Source organism: Cervus canadensis, chromosome 1 (assembly GCF_019320065.1).
Source record: "Cervus canadensis isolate Bull #8, Minnesota chromosome 1, ASM1932006v1, whole genome shotgun sequence".
Lineage (NCBI taxonomy): Eukaryota > Metazoa > Chordata > Mammalia > Artiodactyla > Cervidae > Cervus > Cervus canadensis.
In genome coordinates this window covers 18,394,567-18,414,348 of record NC_057386.1, presented here as the reverse complement: position 1 = coordinate 18,414,348, position 19,782 = coordinate 18,394,567, and the positions used below count along the sequence as shown (strand labels likewise).

The window sequence follows — 19,782 nt, the reverse complement described above, 5'->3', positions numbered from 1 at the left end:
GACATTGCGGGAGGGCTCCTCTACAGGGATGCCACCCGGGCAGCCGAAGCCAACGTCAAGGTCCCTTCCAGGCCTCTTCTGTGCAAATCGCTCATCAAGCCCTGCTTTCCCACCCACCCCAGACACCTCCTGCAGTTACAAGCACTGGAAAGAGGTTTATCGTCTTTAGACTCAACAAATTAACAGGGGTGGGTACAGACTATGCCAGGCCCAGGGTTTTGTGGCTCCTAGAGACAGGCTCACTTACAGCAAACCCACAGGGAAATGAGGGGAGAAGTGAGCAGATTTGGTCTTGAACTTGAGGGAAAAGAGTGATGATTCTCAGGGCTGGGGAATGGGGAACAGCAGGAAGTAGTCAGGGGGTTTGGGGGGAGGGGGCTCTGGGTGGGTGCAGAGGGGCATTCCCCCCACCCCTAGGGCTGAGTGGGGAGGAAAGAGAAATGAGGCCCCTCCCCTCAGTGCTGAAGGAAAAGGCACTTGGCTCAGTCTCCTCCTGCCCCACCCTGTCCACGGAAGAGGTGGGGTCCTTGTCCCCTCGCTTTCAAGGGCTCAGAAGCTGTTCCCTGTTGAGCCTCTGGAAGAAGCTTTTGCCAAACTCATAAGTGCTGATCATGATGGCGCAGGAAGGGGCGGCCTTGATGATCCTCGGGAGGAAGCCTGTAGTGGGAGGGGGAGGCTAGGGTCAGAGGTCGAGCCCCAGGGAGCACCAACTTCACCAGGGTGTGGACACACACATAAAGATGCCCACCTGCAAAGAGGCCCCTGGTGCCTGACTCGGCCAGGATCCTCCGTAGCAGCAGCCAAGTAGAGTCGGCGTGCGGGGGCATCACTGCAAATCCAGGTGCGGCCCAATAAGACCCCGCTGGGCACCCCCAACCCTGCCTACCCTGCCCCACACAAGCCAGGGTTCCTCACCTCTCACAGCCTCCACCGCTCCTAGTGCGACCTGGCGTTGAGTCTTCACCACGTCGAAGGGTAGAGTCAGGGTGGCCGCCACCTGGTGGGGTGGGAACAGACTTGTCTCCATTCCCAGGACCCCCATCCCTTGCATCCAACCTGGGCCTCCTGGCCTTAGCTAGAACATCACTAGGGGAATGGAGTGTGTGTACCCATGGAAAGGCACACGATTCTTTTCCAGAGCATCTCCAACAACCCTCTGGTCACCTCAGGGACACGTCAATGGCCTCACTCCCACCATGATCGACTCACCATCCCTGAGATGCCGCCAGCGACAAAGCTGATGCCCACGGAGGTCTGGTCCTTTGGCCTGAGCCTGCTCAGCCAGCTCTTCACCAGCTCATAGTTGAACCAGTACAGAGCTTGGGGGCACGGGGGTGCACTCATGAGAGACTGGGAGGGCAGTGGGGTAGGCCCAGACGTCCCATCTCCCACGGACCTACATCACAACCACTCCCTCCCAATTATGAAGCCTGCATGCTATGTGCCAGTGGATTTCACAGGCCCAGGGCAGGAAGTGTCTCATGAAAACATGGGGCCCACTTCACGTGTGAGATGGATACTCACAGCTCAGAGAAGTTACATGACTTATAGATTAGTAGTAGCAAAACTGGGGCTTAGCTGTAGACCTCCTGGGGCCCCTCACCTCAACCCCTGCCCTGCGGGTGCCTACCTGAGAAGGGCACATCCCGAAGGGCAGTGGGACCCCAGCCCAGCCAGAGTGAGCGCCAGCCACCCTGAGCCACAGCCGCTCGGACACAGGTGCCCAGCTCCCGGTATGACAGGTGCTGAGCCTGCAGCTTTGTCCGCACCAGCTCCAGGGGGCTGATCACAGTCACGGTGCCCACTGTGGGGAACGGGAGGATGGGTCAGCTCACAGGTCCCAGAGGCAGCCGTCCCAGAGTCCAGGGGCCTTAAACATCCCTCCACCCCAAGGCTGGCAGAGGTTGGGAGTCGGACTGGGCTCCTGCACTGGGGGGATGGTCAAAGGGTGACGGCGGGCCCAGGGCTGTGCTCACGGCGGGCCAGTGCGCCAGCCACCATGGGAGCGTAGAGGTCAGAGGTCAGGGCTCGATCACACAGGAAGGCCTTGAGTTGGTCGTAGGCAGTGAAGTAGACGGCAGTGGCTGGCACAGTCATCACCCTGGGGGTGTGTATAGGTTAGCCAAGACTCTCCAAAGCTCCCAAACTTCCCAAGGTTCCCTGGCCCCACTCAGCCAGCCAACACTGGGAATAAGAGGTTGGAATGGGGGGGATCGGGGGAGGCAAGCCGCAGAACTGGGGTGCTCACAGGGTGGCTGGGAGGCCGCTCCACAGGGTCCTGGTGCCCTCATGACGCACAATCTTCACAAAAGCATCCTGGTCACGCAGACACCAGCCCAGAAGGAGGAAGGATGAAATGAACAAAGCTTGTGGCAGGGCTCTCCCAGGCTGGGTCCTCGCCTGACGCCCTCGCTTCTACCCCAGGAGCCCCTCAGGCCTCCACACATGTAACTCCCTATTTGACACCAAACAGACTCCTATTCAGGCTTCCCAGGTAGCACTAGTGATAAGAATATGCCTGCCAACGCAGGAGACACGAGACATGGATTTGAGCCCAGGGTTGGGAAGATAACCTGGAACAGGAAAGAGCAATCCACTCCAATACTGGTGCCTGGAATATTCCATGGGCAGAGGAGCCTGGTGGGCCACAGTCCATGGGGTCTCAAGGAGTCGGACACGACTGAGCATGGAACAGGAGGGACTCCTAATCACCTTTCAAAACCTTGTGAAGACCATGCCCCCTCGGGGAGCCCTTCCCAAAATGAACTGGCCATCTCTATGTGCTTTAGGCTACCCACTGTTTTCTGGATCTACTGCCCTACCAATCTGTATCCCTCCAAATGCCTACAGACCCATCCAGGGCACAGCTGCTCCTCACCATGGTACCAGTGAAGCGAGTGGGGTCCTGAAACCAGGTGGCACAGCGGGCACCATTTGGGCACAGGTAGAGGGGCTCTAGGACACCATTGCAGTACAGGAGGCACTTCCCTGTGGACCGGAGAGAGGAGGGCACTGGGGAAGGGGTGGGGGCGTCAGAAAGACAGGGCCCTGGGACCTCACAGGGAGGTGGTGAGCTCCCATCCCTGGAGGGCCAGCGGAGGCTTGGGTCCCTGGGTGGACGTTCTAGTGTAGGACAGAGGGCTGGCTGATGAGATCTAGAAGTGTGTGCCAGTCCATGGCTGTGGGACCCCCCATATGCCCTGAGAGACTGGGACACTCCCTCCCCTGAACCCTTACAGGTTCCCCGTGATGCGGGGCACTCACATTTGGCGTAGGAGAGGCTCCAGAGTCTGGAGGGAGGCATCAGCTCTAAAACACAAGATGGTACCTCAAATCAGAAGTGGCCCCCACCTGCCCCCAGGCACCCCATCCCTGGGGAACCCTGCACCCCCATTGGCTCCAAGGTCAGGCACTCACCACTGGCCACTGAGGGGCGCTGGGACTGCAAGCGTACCTTCACCACATCCAGGGGGGTCACTAGGGGAGGAGGGCAGGACTGGAGGCTCCTTCAGGACCCCTCCCTGACCCCTCATCCACAGCCAAGTCACTTGTCAGCATCTGGTCTGCCCCAGCCCCCAGCTGCTCCCACCCCACCTCCCCAGGTCTTACTGAAGAGGGAGGTGACCACAGCCCCCGCACCGGATGCCACCATTTGTTGGAGGGGGCTAATGCCCCCTGGGTCCTGGTCAGCCATCTTGTAGCTTCAGTTCTGAAAAGCAAGTGTCAACTGGAGCAAAAACCAGAGTCAGGAAGGAGAAGAAAGGAGGCAGGGGTGCCTAGGGACACTATGGAGACTCTCACCCCATTCACTCACTGAGTATGAGTTTCTCACAACCACTTTCTAAAGCAGTTATTCTCAGCTTCACCTTGCTGGGGGCGTGGGGGTGGGGAACATGCTCAGAGAGGTGAGTTGACCGGCCCAAGGTCACACTGGGAGTAGTCAGCAAGGAAACTGGGAGAGTCACCCATCAGTTAATGGACAATAACGGCCTACCGCCATTCCCTCTCTCTCGCCACACCGGCATACTGTGATCCAGTTCAGTGCAGGTGCCCTGGAAGGCCTGGGGACCAACGATCAAAGCGCCTGAGCCGCCCCCCCTACGGCCCCCACTCCAGCGCCCAAGGCCCGAGATGGGTGCATGCGAGCCTCGAGTCACACAGCGTGGATAGGTGAGGCCGGGTAGTGAGGAAAAGGGAACAAATCTGAGGGCGGAGAAGGGCCCACCCCCTTTCCTGGGACTGAAAGTGAGGACTCCCAGACCTCCCCCGCACCCGTCCTCTCGAGGCCCGAAGGGTAAAGACAAATTTATCTGCTCTCTCTCGCGAGCGGGGGCGGTGGCGGGGGCAGGAGGGGCGGTAGGCTAGGCCGAAAATGCTTGAAGTAGGGATAGGACGACAAGATCGCTGTTCACCCCTCAGAGACATTCTGTTCCGACTCCTCGCGCAGGGAGCGCCCGGTGGGGCCGACTGTGTCGGCCCGCGACTCCCGGCCCCCAGCCCAGGCCCGCCCGGCTCAGGCTCCCTCGGACCCCTAGAGACCCAACTCCCGCCTCTGCCTCCCGCTTGGCCCTCAGCCTTGGTCCAGTCCCGCCCACCTGGCTCTAGGCCGGTGCTCGAGCGGCGCGGTGCCCGGGGCCGGGCGGGCCCATAGCGGCTCCGCCGCCGGTGCGGGCTCCGCGCGCGCTCACTCGGCACCGAGGCCGACTCGGAAAGCGGCCGAGCTCGCCCCGCCCCCGGTTGGCCCTGTGAGGCCCCGCCCCCGCGGGCCGACCGACCGTTTGCCCGGAGTGACGCCGGCCCGCCCACTCGCGGCCTCCTCCCCGTCCCGCGCTAGCCCGAACCCGCGCGGCCGATGCCCAGTTCCGCCAGCGCGCCAAGGTCGCGTGTTTCCACGCCGCGCTCGACCTGGCGGCAGCGCTGTACTTGACAACTTATTCTTCCCAACACCACCCCACCAGTACTCGGGCAGAGCGCTGTTCCCACAAACTATCCAGACGAGCATGGGTAACGCACTCTCCCCGTCTTTTTCATTCGCGGGCCGGAAAAGATTTGAATCAATTCTTCCAGAATCGCGAGGGCGGTCAGACAGTGATGGCAAACATCATGGCTCTTTGTTGAGTTTTTTACAACTTCATGATGGCCGTATCAAATAGGGTCGTCCCCGTTTAACAGACAGTCCACCGAGGTTGCAACGCCAAAACCACTTGACAAACTGCGGGGTACCACGCGGGTGTGGGCGATGGAGCTAACGAGTAAGCAACTGAAGCCAGACAGACTGGCCCGAGGAACGGCTGGCCCGGGAGCCCCCGGGAGATCTGGGTTTACACCTGGGCTTCGTCCCACCTCCTTGTGGGGACCGACATTTCTGTGTTGGTTACTCTCACAAAACCTATTTCTACGTCTCAACAGTTTTAGAAGTAGATTATTATTCGCCTTCCCCATTTTACGGAAGACGAAACTGAGGGTCATAGTTAAGAACCCGGAATTCGAACTGGACAAATACCAAACCCCTCCCCTCAAATTGCCTCCCCAGGGTGACAGGTTGGCGTAAATCCTGTAACGACGTCTCCGATCCCGCTTCTCAGGAGACTCATTTTTCTCCCGGGCCAGCCCCGTTAGCCGAGACCCCACCAACTGCCTCGCCTTTAAAACTTTTCGTTCGCTGATTATTTGTTCTAACAGAAAAATGAACACTGGCTATGAGCCTGCGCCTTTAAGAAGGGTAGGCCGTGACTCTGACGTCATTTGTTTCTCCGCCCCTCACCCCGAGAACGGTTGCTTCCCGGCAGGGAGTAACCCCACCAGCCGGTGCACGCCGGATTAGCACGTGGATTCCATGGGGCCAACCATGCGCTTTCCCTGAGAAAAGGCTTTGCGGCTCTCCAAGGCTAGGAAGCCCGAAGTGGGGGGCGGGGAGTCACCGGTGAAGTGCTGCTGGTCTAAAGGGCCCCGAGAGAAGGAGCCATTTACATTCCCTTCTTATATAAGTGAATTTTGAAACGACAAAAAATCATTTTAAAAACTGTCAGGGAGGGAGTTCAGCCCCAATTAAGGTCCTTTACCGCCTTAAAGACATGACTTAAAAACAGTTTCACAGCCATCAACCAAGAGATATCGCTTCCCATTTTACAGAGGAGGAAACTCAAGTCCTTGTGTGTAATGACTCCTGGTGTCGAGTAGAACCCAGACTTCTCCTATGCACTCTTCCCATTTTACGGTGAGAAAATGAGGACCCTAGAGGTCAAGTTGCATCAAAATCACATGAATGCAAGAGCTAGAGTTCAAACCCCCACCTTCCTCTGTCCAGAGGACCTCCCACCCCAGCCCATTCTCCATCAGGGCTCTCTGCTCCCTGCAAAGGTTTACTCAGGCCTTAGGTCGCAAGAACTCTAAGATACAGCATGTGCGGGCCCGCACCACTTACCTGCCTCAAGATCAGAGTTCTGGGAGGCCAGGACCTAGTTCCAGTCTGAGCTGCCTCCTGCAGCAGCTGTGGGACATCTAGCAAATATCTAGGGGTCTTTAAGCCATTTATAAAATGAGCTGATGGGGATCAAAATACCTGCAGCTCCCAGGAATTTTGTATGTAATGAGTTAATAGCTCTAAAGTACATAGAGCCCTTTCTGGCACTTGGCAAGCAGTCAGTGACTGTTACCTATTACTGTTGTTGTTTAGTTGCTAAGTCCTGTCTGACTCTTTGCAACCCCATGGACTGTAGCCTGCCAGGCTCCTCTGTCCATGGGATTTTCCCAGCAAGAATACTGGAGCGGGTTGCGATGTCCTTCTCCAGGAGATCTTCCTGACACAGGAAGCAAACCTGTGTCTCCTGCATTAGCGGGTGAATTCTTTACCACTGAGCCACCTGGGAAAAGCACTATTATTATTCATTGCCCCCTCCCCCTTGGCACAGATATTTCTGGAAAGGGTCTTTAGAGCAACCAGGATTCTGATCCTACTTCTGCCTCTAAATGCAGGCACAGATAGTGATGACTCCTCACATGCCTTCTTCCCCAGAGCAACGTAGCTCAACCAGGAATCAAACCTGGTGATCTCTGAGCCTCAGTTTCCTTCACAATAGAAGGAGGGGCTTGCACTCCTTGCATTTCTGAGTTTCTTCTTGCAAAAGGATGCCTTTGAGGTTTGTCACTACCCTCAGTTTCCTCAACTGAAAATAAAGATGAGGTCACCTGCCTGCTGATTTACAGACTCTTAGCTAAAGACAGGTCTGTAAAAAGCTAAGTAAAGAGCCGACATATAGTTCTGTGGCTCCGCCCAGAGCTGAGCAGATCACAGCCCCTGCCATACCCTACAAGTAAATGCTTTGAGGCTGGGAAAACCTTGGGCACCGAAGGTCAGCACACTGGCAGCAGTGTGGGTAGCTGGGAGAAGTTATCTACCACTGGAGCTGATGGAGGTGCCATCCAAGGGCAATCAGAGCAACTTCAGGGTGGAGCCACAGCTTGAGATGCTCATAACTGTGGGGCCCTGGCTGGACTGGCCTGCCCTGAGAAGCAAGCCTAGAGTCCTGAGGAGGAGATGGCCACTGTCCTGGCTGACTCAGCCATGGTTCACACTGACCAGGCACCCAAAGGTCCTTCTAGAGGCAGCATGTGGCCCCATGTGGCCATCACTAGCCTCTTCATCAGATGGAAAAAAACAGATACTCCTTTCAACTGTAAAAGGGGAGAAAACAGTACCATTGCCAGGGGTTATCTCAGGGACTGATGGACAAGTCCTTGCCTGGCATTGGGGAAGGGATATAAACAGAAGAGTGTTTATTGTGAGGCTCAGTTCTTCCAGGGCAAGCCCCAGCTTGCACCCCTAGGGCCTAGGAAGACATTTAGGGCCCTGAAGTAGGGCTCAGGTCCCTCCCAGGGATTCTACCAGCACCTCTGAGTTTAGAGCCAGAACTGTTCCCACCTAAAAGTGCCTTGCTGGAGGCCAGTCCCCAGGCTGCAGGATCACAGAACCAGAGAAGAGAGATCCAAACTCTGGTGGTGGTGGCTTAGCTGCTAAGATGTTCTGACTCTTGTGACTCCATGGACTGTAGCCCACCTGGCTCCTCTGCCGAGTTTTAGGCCCCCAGCTAAATGCCAAGTCAGAGCTTTGATTGAGCCCAGTGGGCAGGGAGGGGTGGGGAAGTTAGTATTGTATTGTGTATTGTTTAGTCAAACCTGACTCTTTTGTAACCCCATGAACTGTAGCCCACCAGGCTCCTCTGTCCTTGGGATTTCCCAGGCAAGAATACTGGACATTTCCTTCTCTAGGGAATCTTCCCTACCCAGGGATTGAACCCACGTCTCCTACATTGGCAGGAGGATTCTTTACTACTGAGCCACCAGGGAGGCCCGGGGAAGTTAGAGAGGACTTTATTGTGACAACTGGAGAAAACTGAAGAAGGCCTGTATGGTCAATATTATTTTATCAACATTAAATTTCTTGAGTGTGATAACCATACAGAGGGTTTGTAGGAGCACGTCCTTGTTCTCAGGAAATGTTCTTAGGAGTGCTGAGGGGTAAATATCTGCAACTTAGTCTCAAATGATTCAGCAAAAAGAAAGAGATAAGGCCAATGTGCCAAAATGTGAACAACTGTGGATCAAAGTAAAGGGTATGTGCTGCTCACTGTACCATTCTCAAAATTTTTCTGAAGTTTTAAAAGGTTTCAAAATTAAAAGCTGGTGGGGAAAAGGATTTCTCCCTCTGAAAGATATATGTATGGTATATGTATATATATATATATATATATATATATATATATATATATATATGTATATATAGTGCTAGTGGTTAAGAACCCACCTCCCAATGCAGGTAAACATAAGAGACCTGGGTTTGATCCTGGGTCGGGAAGATCACCTGGAGAAGGAAATGGCAGCCAATTCCAGTTTTCTTGCCTGGAGAATCCCATGGACAGAGGAGCCTGGCAGGCTACCGTAGGGACTCTCCGTAGGGTCGCAAAGAGTCAGACATGATTGAAGGGACTTAGCACACATGTACACAATCAGAAGGCGACGAAGTTGGGAATTCCCTGGAGGTCCAGAGGTTAGGACTCTGCTCTCACTGAGGAGGGCTTGGGTTCAATCCCCGTTAGTGGAACTGTGCATAAGAAAAAACAAAAACCAACAAAACTGTCTTTCATTTTTTGAAGTTTAAAAAAATAAGAAATAAATGTAATAGCTAGACTCTCACCTGTGAAGAGTCCTCTATCTGACCCCCCCACCCCAGACCTCCCTGGTCTGAGAAGGTGGGCTGGGGAATTTCTGGACACCCAAGGCTTGAATAGGGGGACCTGGGTGTGGTCTGAGGCAGTGGCCTCTGGAGGGGAATAGTCCTGGCTAAGACTGTAAAATTGCCTTCCCCCATCCTGCTGGGAACTCGGGACAGGCTCTCTATACTCTGCTGGAGGAATGTGGATTAATCTACCTCGGAGGAGGGCAGTTTTGAGCCATAACTATCGAAATTCCACATACCCAAGCCTGGCGCTAAAGGTCGAGAATCTGCCTGCCAATGCAGGTTAGAAGATGGGGAAGATCCTCTGGAGAGGGGAATGGCAATCCACTCAGGTATTCTTGCCTGGAGGATCCCATGGACTCAGCCAGGCCACTTGTGAGCATTCCTCTGCTGATTGGCTTGCTGCTGTGCGTAGCAACTCTCCTTGATCGTAGCCCTGTGTGTAACAGCAGAAAGCGGTGGAAAGGGACTGCCTGACAATATTCCCGTATAACAAACACCACCCTGCAAGGGATGCTGATCTCCACCTCCGAGTGTAAAACAACCTCAAAGGTAAGTGTTAAATTGAACGGCGGGCAGTTGTTCTCGATCGGAGCTCTACCGCCCCCTAGGGGAAATTTGGGGAATTTAAGGGGCCGTCTATGGTTTTCACAAGTTCCCGAGGCCCTGGCATTTTGATAGAGCGCAGGGCAGGGATGCTCAATGTCCTGTAAAGTATAGGACAGACTGACATCACAAGATTTTATCCCCATACACCTCTCAGCTTTCCTCTGTCTTTCTGGACAACCGCATACATTCTTCCCTCGGTGTTCATGGAGGACGGGTCCCAAGAGCCCCTGCAGATACCAAAATCCAGGAATGCTCGAGTTCCTTATATAAAATGGCCTAGGAGAGTGGATACAGCCGGCCCTTTGTATCTGCGGGTTTCACCTCTGTGGATTCAAAAAATCCATTGGTCATTATCCGACCTGGAAGCCAGCTCTATTTCACCCATGCCGTGAAGTGCTAAGTCGCTTCAGTCGTGTCCAACTCCATGCGACTCTATGAACTGTAGCCCACCGGGCTCCTCTGTCCGTGAGATTCTCCAGGCAAGAATACTGGAGTTGATTGCCATTCTCTTCTCCAGGGGATCTTCCAGACCCAGGGATCGAACTGGCATGTCTTACATCTAACCTTCATTGGCAGGCAGGTTCTTTACCATTAGCGCCACCTCACCCACATCTTCTTAAATGATTTTATAATATATTGAATTTCCCAGGAATAAAATGATCTTGCAATCTCCAGGAAGACATGTCTTTGTCTCCGTTAGAACTTTACTGAAGATCACTGACCATTCAGAATGTCTGGTCTGGTTGGCCACCTGGCTGGTGTGAGCTGAGAAGCTGACACAATACTCCAGCCCAGCCTCCATTTCCGGTTCTCCATCACCAGAGATTCATGGGCGTCTGCAACTTTCTCTTCTTACATGGAGTCAAGCCTGAGCTTTCACGCACAGAAAATACATATTATTTTATTCTAAATTACTTTATTTTATTTTTCCTCTCTATTACAGTTTGCATTTCATACAGATTTTTAAAAAATGTGCATAGGAAATTATACTATCTGTACATTTCACTTCTGAAAATGTATTGCAGGAGACTTAAAACTATATTACCAGAAGAAGACTTTGGATCTGACTCTGTTGAGAACCTCAGAAAGGACCAGGAGCTAACCAGGCACTGGTGTTAGGCATGTAGTGTCATTGCCTTCTGGGAGCTGCAGGCTCTGCTTCCCACTGTGACCGAGTCTGCCGGGAATATGTCAGCCTCCAGAACAGGGTGGGCATGGCAGGGCTGAGCCCATGTCTCAGCGACCCAAACAGAGGAAGTGCCGTCCCAGCTGGGCCCGGACCAAAGTCTTGACCTGTATTCATCTCTCTCCCCCTCTCTCTCTTTGATATTTTTCAGTGTTTGTCTTTTTCTCTCTTTAAAAATATTTGGGACTTCCCAGTGTTTAATACTCCACACTTCCAAGACAGGGAGTGTCAGTTTGATTCCTGATTGGGGAACCAAGATCCCATACGCCTCAGAGTGCCCCTAAAAAAAAAAAAAAAAAAAAGTTTGAGTGTACTGCTGTAAGCCCTGGGATATAGCAGGGAACAAGCCACTTGGGGTCCCTGCTCATAGTTCTAATGCTGGAGACACACACAAACAAGTAAATAAGACAACTGCAGACCAGGAGAACATCTGTAATTTAGTGAAGGCGCTGAAACATGTAATGTAATGGAGAGGCCCTGCGATGGCCTAGGAAAAGGCAGAAGTAGGGAGGGGGTCAGGGAACATCGATGGAGATCAACCCATGGTGAAGGCCAAGGGAGAGCAGGGCAGGCTGGGGTGAAGGGGAGTGCTTGGATGAGGGATCAGATGTCTTAGTAACTTACACTGAAAGAACAGCTATGATGGTTACAAACACAGGCTCCGGACCAGACCTGGGTCCAGTTTCTGGTTTCACCCCTTCCCAACTACAGAGCCCCAGGAAAGTTGCTTAACCTCTCTGAGTCTTTCTCCTTTCATCGTAAGATGGGAATGATAATTGTACCTCCCTCGCAAGACTGTGTTAAAGATTAAAGGAGAGCTTAGTACGGAACCTTACACATTGTAAGTCTCCATAAACATTAGCCAGAACTACTTTTTAAAAACAGGAAATCCAGTGTACCAGTAACCATCCTAACGTAAGAAATTGAATTATCAAGTCCTCTGATGTGTATGTGAGCACAAATTTCTGCTAACTTGGGGAAATTTGTCTCTTTTCTGGGCTTCATTTTCGTCATTTTTGAAATGGAAACAATAATTCTCTCAGCTGTACTTCCCTTTCAGGACTGCTGAGAGGTTTGAGAAGACAGATGAGGCGTGTGAAGGAGGTTTGTGACCCGGAAAGGGTGACCCGGGGTTGAGGAGGGGGGAGTTCCCTCCTGTCCTGCCTCCTCTCTGTTCCTCCTCGGGCTCCTGGACATGACCTGACCTCCCTGAGTTTTCTGGCGAAGGCGGTTTTCCTTACTGAAGCCCTGGCCCTATGCTTCAGAGGCAGATGATTAGATTAACAAGAGGAACCTCTTTGATGTCCTAAAAAGAATTCCTCCTCCCATTTACTGCGCTGCTTTACAAGGTTTCTTAACAGCCATCATCCCACGTGAACCACTCGTGACTGTGTAAGAAAGCATGTGGGGGTTACTGTGCACCCAGCTTACAGATGAGGAAACAGTCTTGGAGGAGTGAAGTGACCTGTCCAGGTGACTTGGAGCGGGTATCTCCTGACGCCCAGGGGGACTGCCTAGAGAAGGGACAGAGAACTCAGGTGGGCTGGAAGGGCTCAGGGAGTGGGGGGAGGACCTGGTTGAACTGACGTCAGCATCCAGGAGAGCCTGGAGATGCTGGCAAAAGCTCTGAGGTCTGATCAGCTTGAACTCAGATACCGTCACCACTGCTCAGCAGCTGGATGACCCTGGACAAGACCCTTAGTGTCTCATACATCCGTGAGATGGAGCTAATACTCTGGGGTGTTGTTAGAAGGACTCAGTGATGTTGAAGAGTTGAGCCAGGCAAAACGTGGTCCTGATTCTTCCCTCCACTCCCCCCACCCAACTTCATGAACATTCCAGGCCTAGTTGTCAATTAGTCAGCCGTCCCACAACACAAGTTGTCCTTTCACTTCCGTGACCCAATCTATCCACCTGCCCCCCTTGACAACAGCTAGGCACCAAGTCTGGGAGTCCACGGGCAATGAAGCAACCACTCAGGGCCTCAATGAAGCTGCCCCCAGGGCATTCTCAAGTTCAGAAAAAGGCACCAGGTGGGGAAACTTTCTCCCTGTACCCACAGGGAGGCATAACTCTGGCCAGACCACCATTGTTGCCCAGCCTTTCCCAAGCCTTCTGGGGGTGGGGGGGCGGGGTGTCCTTAGATGTGGGTGCAGGGCAGTCACCCTGAAGGAGCTTCGGAAGGGTTTGGTGGAACCTTAGCTTCTGTCTTGGGTTTGGCTGGATGTTTTCTTTTCTTTTTTTTTTTTTTCATTTATTTTTATGGATGTTTTCTTTTTCACTTGAGTGGCATCATATTTTTACATCGTTGATTTTGTAATTTTTGTTTGTTTCTTGTTTGGGTCATGCTGAGGAGCTGATGGGATCATAGTTCCCTGACCAGGGATCGAACCTGGGCCCTCAGCAGTAAAAGCATGGAGTCCTAACCACTGGACCGCCAGGGAATTCCGTGATTTTGTACATTTTATTTGGAAAGCAAATTTTAGTCCTGAATAAATGTGCTTTAGTCAGAATTCTCTCAAGCATAGGAGTTGTGGAGAAGGAGATGACAGCTTATAAAGGACGACTGTGAGCTTGGAAATTTTCATAGGTCTGTGAGCACGTTCCATTCTCCCAAAGCCTTGCCAGGTAATTACGATTACTCCATTTCACAGATGAAGGCATTTGGGGTCAAATAAATAAGCCAAAGTCACCCAGCTGGCAAGAGGCTGAGCTGGAACTTGATATCAACAGGTAAAGATGAGGTCTTGCTGCCCTTATCCTAGGCCACCGCCCATTTCCCAAAAAAGCTAATTCCCATCTTCTGGCACCAGGCCCCTTCCTCTCCTGGACACCACTCTGGCCTCCTGGAGAGTCACGGGGGTCAGTCCTTGCCTCATCCAGGAAGTTCTTCTCCAGGTCACCCCCCTGCTCTCAACACGTTAGAAACAAACTTTACCTGGGAAGGTGTCCTCCTCCCCCCCAGAAGCTGGGTGCTGACTCCACATTCTGATGGGAGAAGTCAGCCCAGCTCACCCTACCCCGTGTCTCTCTGCCCGGACCCCGTCCCTGAGGGGTTGATGCTTCCTCTGCTCCCTCCACCCTGGTCTGGCTGAGAGATCCTGATGGTTTCAGCCTGAGGGGTGCCCTTCTCAGGAGTCTGAAATGGACAAGATGCAAAGAGTCCCACCAGACAGGGTCCTGGACCCTGGACCAAGTGGATGCCATGGGGTGCAGCCAGGCATGTGGGGGATCCAGCTGAATTTCTGGGAAGGAAGATACATGGAAGGAGAGGGTGAGGTGGGCTGAAGGAAGGGGGGGCAGCTGCCCATGCTAAGGTGTGTGTGTGTTGGGGGGGAGTCCTGAGAGGGTCCAACGGGAAGTGTCTCCATTACAATGGCAGCTTCGTGAACTGAGCATATTCATGGCTCAGGCCCCACGCTGAGGGCTCCTTGGACAATACCTCATCTGGAGGGAAGTGGTCGATGTCCTCAGTGTACAGACCATGACACTGAGGCAGAGAGGTTAAGCCAAGTCACACAGCTTATAAGAGGAAATGGGACTAGAAGGGAATGTCCTCCTTGGTTCTTCATTGCATAGAAAGGGGGTCAGGCAAGATGAGGGGCTCTCAGACCTGCACCTCAGCCCCCTGCTGCTGCTGAAGCTCCCCAGGTGAGTGATAGGCACTCGAGCTGCGAACCCTGGGCCAGAGGATCCCTGAAGCTCCCTCCATCCAGGGCCTCTGCAAAGCCAAGTAATCAACTTCCCGTAGCTGCCTTCCTTTCCTGCTTCTTTCCCTTCTCTCTCTCTCTGTATCCCCACCCTGCATCCTGCGCCCCGAGAGCTGGATTTAAAGGTACCGTCCAGTATCAGTCTGCCTGCACAGAGGGGTGGTCCTACCCCCCCACCCCCATCCCAGGGCCAGGTGGAGCAGCCACCACACTGTGTAGACTCTGAATCTCCTGACAGAGGGCAGGACAATGCTCACTCACTGCCCAGATGAACACATTGAGGCCAAAGAAAAATAAGAACTCACATACAAGCTCACAGGGGCAAGTCACGGAAGAAACTGCTAGAGGATTTGAAAGTGGAAGTCTGGTGTGGGAAAAGAGAGGATAGCAATGCTGTTTTGTGTGGGGCCTTGCCTAGTGGTCTAGTGGTTAGGACTCTGAGCTTCCACTGCAGGCAGCCTGGGTTAGGGGACTAAGATCTCGCAGGTGTGAAGCACAGCCAAAAAAGAAAAAAGAGTGCTGCTTTGTGTTATAACTTGACTATAATTTATCTGCATGTTTTACTTTGTTAAGAAATAGTCATTGATTAAAAAACAACAAGGGAAGCACCCTGCCCAGTGGCCCTGGGCAAGTTCAGGGCCCCTGCTCGGGCAGGAGTCCAGATCTGGCGCCTCTATTGCCAAATATCCCGCCACAGACTTGGGCCTGGGCGCTGGCCAGTTCCTGCCTCCCCTCCCCCACACCTACCCAGCTAGGCTGCAGGGCCAAGCTGAGCCCCGCAGACACCAGTCAGGTGCCCCGTGACGAGGGCCGGCGCCGCAGGAACTGGGCAACAATTGCTCACTCTAAGTGACTCAGGCAGGAGAGGGAAGGAAGGAGTAGGTGTGTGTGAGGCAGACGCCATTTCTATGCCCTCACCCAGGCCTCACTGTTCAGGGCTGCCAGATTTAGGAAATAAAAGTATAAGATGCCCAGTCAAATTTGCATTTCAGAAACACAAGGGATAAAATGTTTTTTAGCCACACCCCCACACAATCTGTGGGATCTCAGCTCCCTGACCAGGGATTGAACCCAGAGAACTCCCAAGGGAAGATTTTAAGTGTAAGTATGTGTCGAATAAGACTTCCCTGATGGCTCAGACGTTAAAGAATCTGCCAGCAATGTGGGAGACCTGGGTTCGATCCCTGGGTCAGGAAGATCCCCTGGAGAAGGGAATAGCAACCCATTCCAGTATTCTTGCCTGGAGAATCCCATGGATAGAGGAGCCTAGTGAGCTACAGTCCATGGTCTTGCAAAGAGTCAGACACAACTGAGCAGCTAATACACACACATGTGTGTCAAATATTGCATGGGACATACTTATGCTTCAAAAATGTGTCTTTAATCTGAAATTCAAATTTAACGAGGCCTCTGATGTTTTATTGCACAGCTCAAGATCTTGGTGGGGGGCTTCCCTGGTGGCTCAGTGGTAAAGAATCTGCTTGCTAACGTGGGAGATGCAGGTTTGACCCCTGATCCAGGAAGATCCCACGTGGCGTGGAGCAATTACAACAGTGCACCACAACTATTGAGCCTGTATCCTGGACCCGGGAGCCACAAATGCTGAAGCCCGCGCGCCCTTGAGCCCATGCTCTGCAGTAAGAGAAGCCACTGTAATGAGAAACCTACAGATGACAACTAAAGACTAGCCCCGGCTCACCACAACTAGAGAAACATCTGAGGAGTAACAAAGACTCAGCACAGCCAAAGATAAATAAATTAATAAAAAAAAAAAATAGATCTTGCGGGGAAAGGCCCCTGCCCTGGGGCACCTGTGACTCTTCTATGAGGGCAGAACTGGAAGTCTGAATGAAGAAAATCCTGAAGGGGTGATGGACAGAATTGGAGAGAGGCTGAGAGTAGCAAAAGGAGGGAGAGAAAGGGATGCTATCCGACCCTGTATCCAGACAAGCACCTCTGCAAGCAGCCTTGGGGCTGAGCCGGAGGGACTTCTGAGCCAGAGTCACATCCAGGGTTCTCTTTGTGTCTGACCACAGGAATCTCCTGTCCCTGTGGTGCCACAGTCCAGGGCAGGGCTGGCATTCAAGGTGGGACCACAGCAGGAAGAACGTATTTCTAACTTCCTAAGCAAGTGGGGGGGGGGGGAGGGAGAAGCCACAAAGGAAAAGATCGATTGCTAGATTTCAGGTGACATAACAACATAACTTCTGACCACAAAAGGCACCAAAAACAAAGATAAAAGACAAATGACAGATTGGGAGGAGATGTGTGCAACGCATATAATATCCAGATTATATACGAAACTCCCACAGTTCAGTGAGCAAAAGAGAAACATAGGAGAAAACTGAATAAAGGATAATGTGATGGTTCGTTTTTTTATTTACTATTGAACTACAGTTGATGTACAATATCATCTAAGTTACAGGTATACAATGTAGTGATTCACAGTTTTGGAAGGTTATACTTCATTTATAGTTATTATGAAATATTCGGGGGCCTTCCAGGTGGCTCAGTGGTATACAATTTGGACACGAGTTTGATCCCTGAACTGGGAAGATCCCACGTGCGGTGGAGCAACTAAGTCTATGGGCTGCAACTACTGAGTCTCTGCTCTGGAGCCCTGGAGCCGCAACTACAAAGCTCACGCGCTACAACCACTGAAGCCCGTGTGCCCAAGAGCCTTGATCCGCAAGAAGAGAAGCCACCAGAATGAGAAGCCTGCGCACTGTAACTAGAGAATAGTCCCTGATCTCTGTAACCTGCAGACCTAGCACAGCCCAAAATAAATAAAGTATTTTTTAAAATTTTGGCTATATTTCCTGTGTTGTACAATATATCCTTGTAGATTATTTTACATCTAGTAGTTTGTACCTCGTAATTCCCTATATTGTCCTTTCCCTTTTCCTCTCCCCACTGATAACCACTAGGTTGTTCTGTATATCTGTGAATCCATTGTATGACGATTAGTTTTATGTGTCAACATGGCAGGTGTTTTGGATGAGATTAACATCTAAACTGAGCTTCCCATGTGGCTCAGTTGGTAAAGAATCTGCCTGCAATGTGGGAGACCTGGGTTCAATCCCTGGGTTGGGCAGATCCCCTGGAGAAGGGAAAGGCTACCCACTCCCATATTCTGGCCTGGACAATTTCAGGGACTGTATAGTACAAGGGGTCATAAAAAGTTGGACATGACTGAGCGACTTTCACTTTCACTTCAACATCTAAATCACTGAATTTTGGCTTTAGCAAATTGCCCTCCATAATGTGGGTGGGTCTCATCCAATCAGGTAAAGGCCTGAATTGAACAAAAAGACTGGCCCCTCCTGGCAAGCGGAATTTCTCCAGCAACTGTCTTCAGACTTCCTCTGCTCCATCGGCTCTTCTGAATCTGCAGTCTGCTGGTTTACATTGCGGATTCTGGAGTCACTAGTTTCCTGAACCATGTAAGCCAGTTCCTTTTAATAAATCTTTTTCTATACACGCATCAACTGGTTCTGTTTCTTTGGAGAACCCTGACTAACATGGATAAGAACAGGTATTTCACAGAAGAAATACACATGCAGAATAAACATACATAAAAATGCTCAATTTCCCTAGAGATCAAGGACACGTAGATAAAACAATCATGAAATATCTTCCATCATTAGATTGGCAAAAATTTTTAGATTTCCTGGGTCGGGAAGATCCCCTGAAGGAGGGGATGGCAACCCACTCCAGTATTCTTGCCTGGAGAATCCCATGGACAGAGGAGCCTTTCGGGCTACAGTCCTTGAGGTCTCAAAGAGAAGGACATGACAGAAGTGACTTAGCATGCACACACGCACGTCCAATGTTAGTGAGTAAATGGGGAAAAAGTTCCCCCAAATACTGAGCCTGGGAGTGTAAACTGGAAAAATGTTAAGGCAGTTGGGCATAAACATTTCAAATGTGCATACTCAGGTAACCAGCAACGTTAACAAGTTAACATTCCTAAAAATGTTAGTTTCAGGAATTTAACCCCCATATACGTACTCAGACACAAGTTCATAAATATTCATTGTATAATTATTTGTAACAGCAAAAATTGGAAACACATAAAAGGCTACAATGACACTGGTTAAAGGAATTCCTTGGTAGTCCAGTGGTTAGGACTCTGTGTTTCCACTGCAGGGAGCATGGGTTTGATCCCTGATTGGGAAACTATGTTCCCACAAGCCACATGGCATGGCCAAAAAAATTAAAAAAAAAGAGACTAGTTAAATAAACATCTAACACCTATAGTGTGGAATACTTGGCAATTGTCAGAAGGAAACTGATAAAAAAGTCAAAAGACATTCCATGTTCATGGGCAGGAAGACTTAATAACTTAAATTGTTAAGATGGTAATAAACCCCAAACACAGTGCATTCTCTGTCAAAATCTCAGTTGTCTTTGCAGAAACAGATTCTAAAATCCACATAGAAATTCAGGGAACTTAGAATAGCCAAGACAATCTTGAAAAATAAGTTAGAGGACTCCTACTTCTCCTCATTTTAAAATTAGCTACAAAGCTATAGTAATTAAGACAGTGTAATACTGACCTTAAGGATGGACATATACATCAATACAATAGAACTGATTGTCTAGAGTCCATTCCTCATATTTACAGCCAGCTGATTCTATCAAAATAAAAAATCAAAAGGCCTGACCAAAGGAGCCTGGGAAGAGTCAGGGAATAAGGCAAAAAGGGATGGACCTTTTGATATCAAATCTTTCTGTGACTCTGGATTGCTTCTTCTCAGTCTACCCTGTTCACAAAATGATGCTTCCTTCTTAAAAGCAAAAAGCAGAAGGAGAGAGATTCCTGACTTGGGAGGTTTAAGGACATGCGTGTTTGTTGAGGAATGTGGGAGAGATTTTTTTCAGTCTTTGGGGGAAGTGGAGGTTCGTTGCATCCATTTTGACAAGACTTTTAGTAAATATCTTACATTCCTTTGCCACAGTAATCAAAGTAACTGCACATGATTAAAATCTTCTTAACTCGTACGAGCTCAGGCTCGTACCTTAACTATTAATTACTGTTC

General features: G+C 51.1%; 1 protein-coding gene across 4 annotated transcripts; it reads right to left on the bottom strand.

Moving 5' to 3' along the window:
• Nucleotides 1-142: 142 nt before the first annotated feature.
• SLC25A39 (solute carrier family 25 member 39) lies at nt 143-4,751 on the bottom strand. 4 transcript variants are annotated; one of them, XM_043466911.1, is made up of 12 exons: nt 4,596-4,750; nt 3,610-3,709; nt 3,418-3,477; nt 3,265-3,309; nt 2,879-3,012; nt 2,249-2,316; nt 1,977-2,101; nt 1,631-1,804; nt 1,210-1,319; nt 916-997; nt 749-829; nt 143-657 (listed from the first exon to the last, which is right to left on the bottom strand). In XM_043466911.1, exons 2-12 carry the CDS (start codon nt 3,692-3,694, stop codon nt 542-544), a joined length of 1,080 nt encoding a protein of 359 aa, XP_043322846.1. In that variant the 5' UTR covers nt 3,695-3,709; nt 4,596-4,750; the 3' UTR covers nt 143-541. The 4 variants fall into 4 exon arrangements, with proteins under 4 accessions (XP_043322846.1, XP_043322854.1, XP_043322829.1 ...); XM_043466919.1 differs by having other exon boundaries at nt 2,879-2,988; XM_043466894.1 differs by having other exon boundaries at nt 2,879-3,309; nt 4,596-4,751.
• Nucleotides 4,752-19,782: the final 15,031 nt, after the last annotated feature.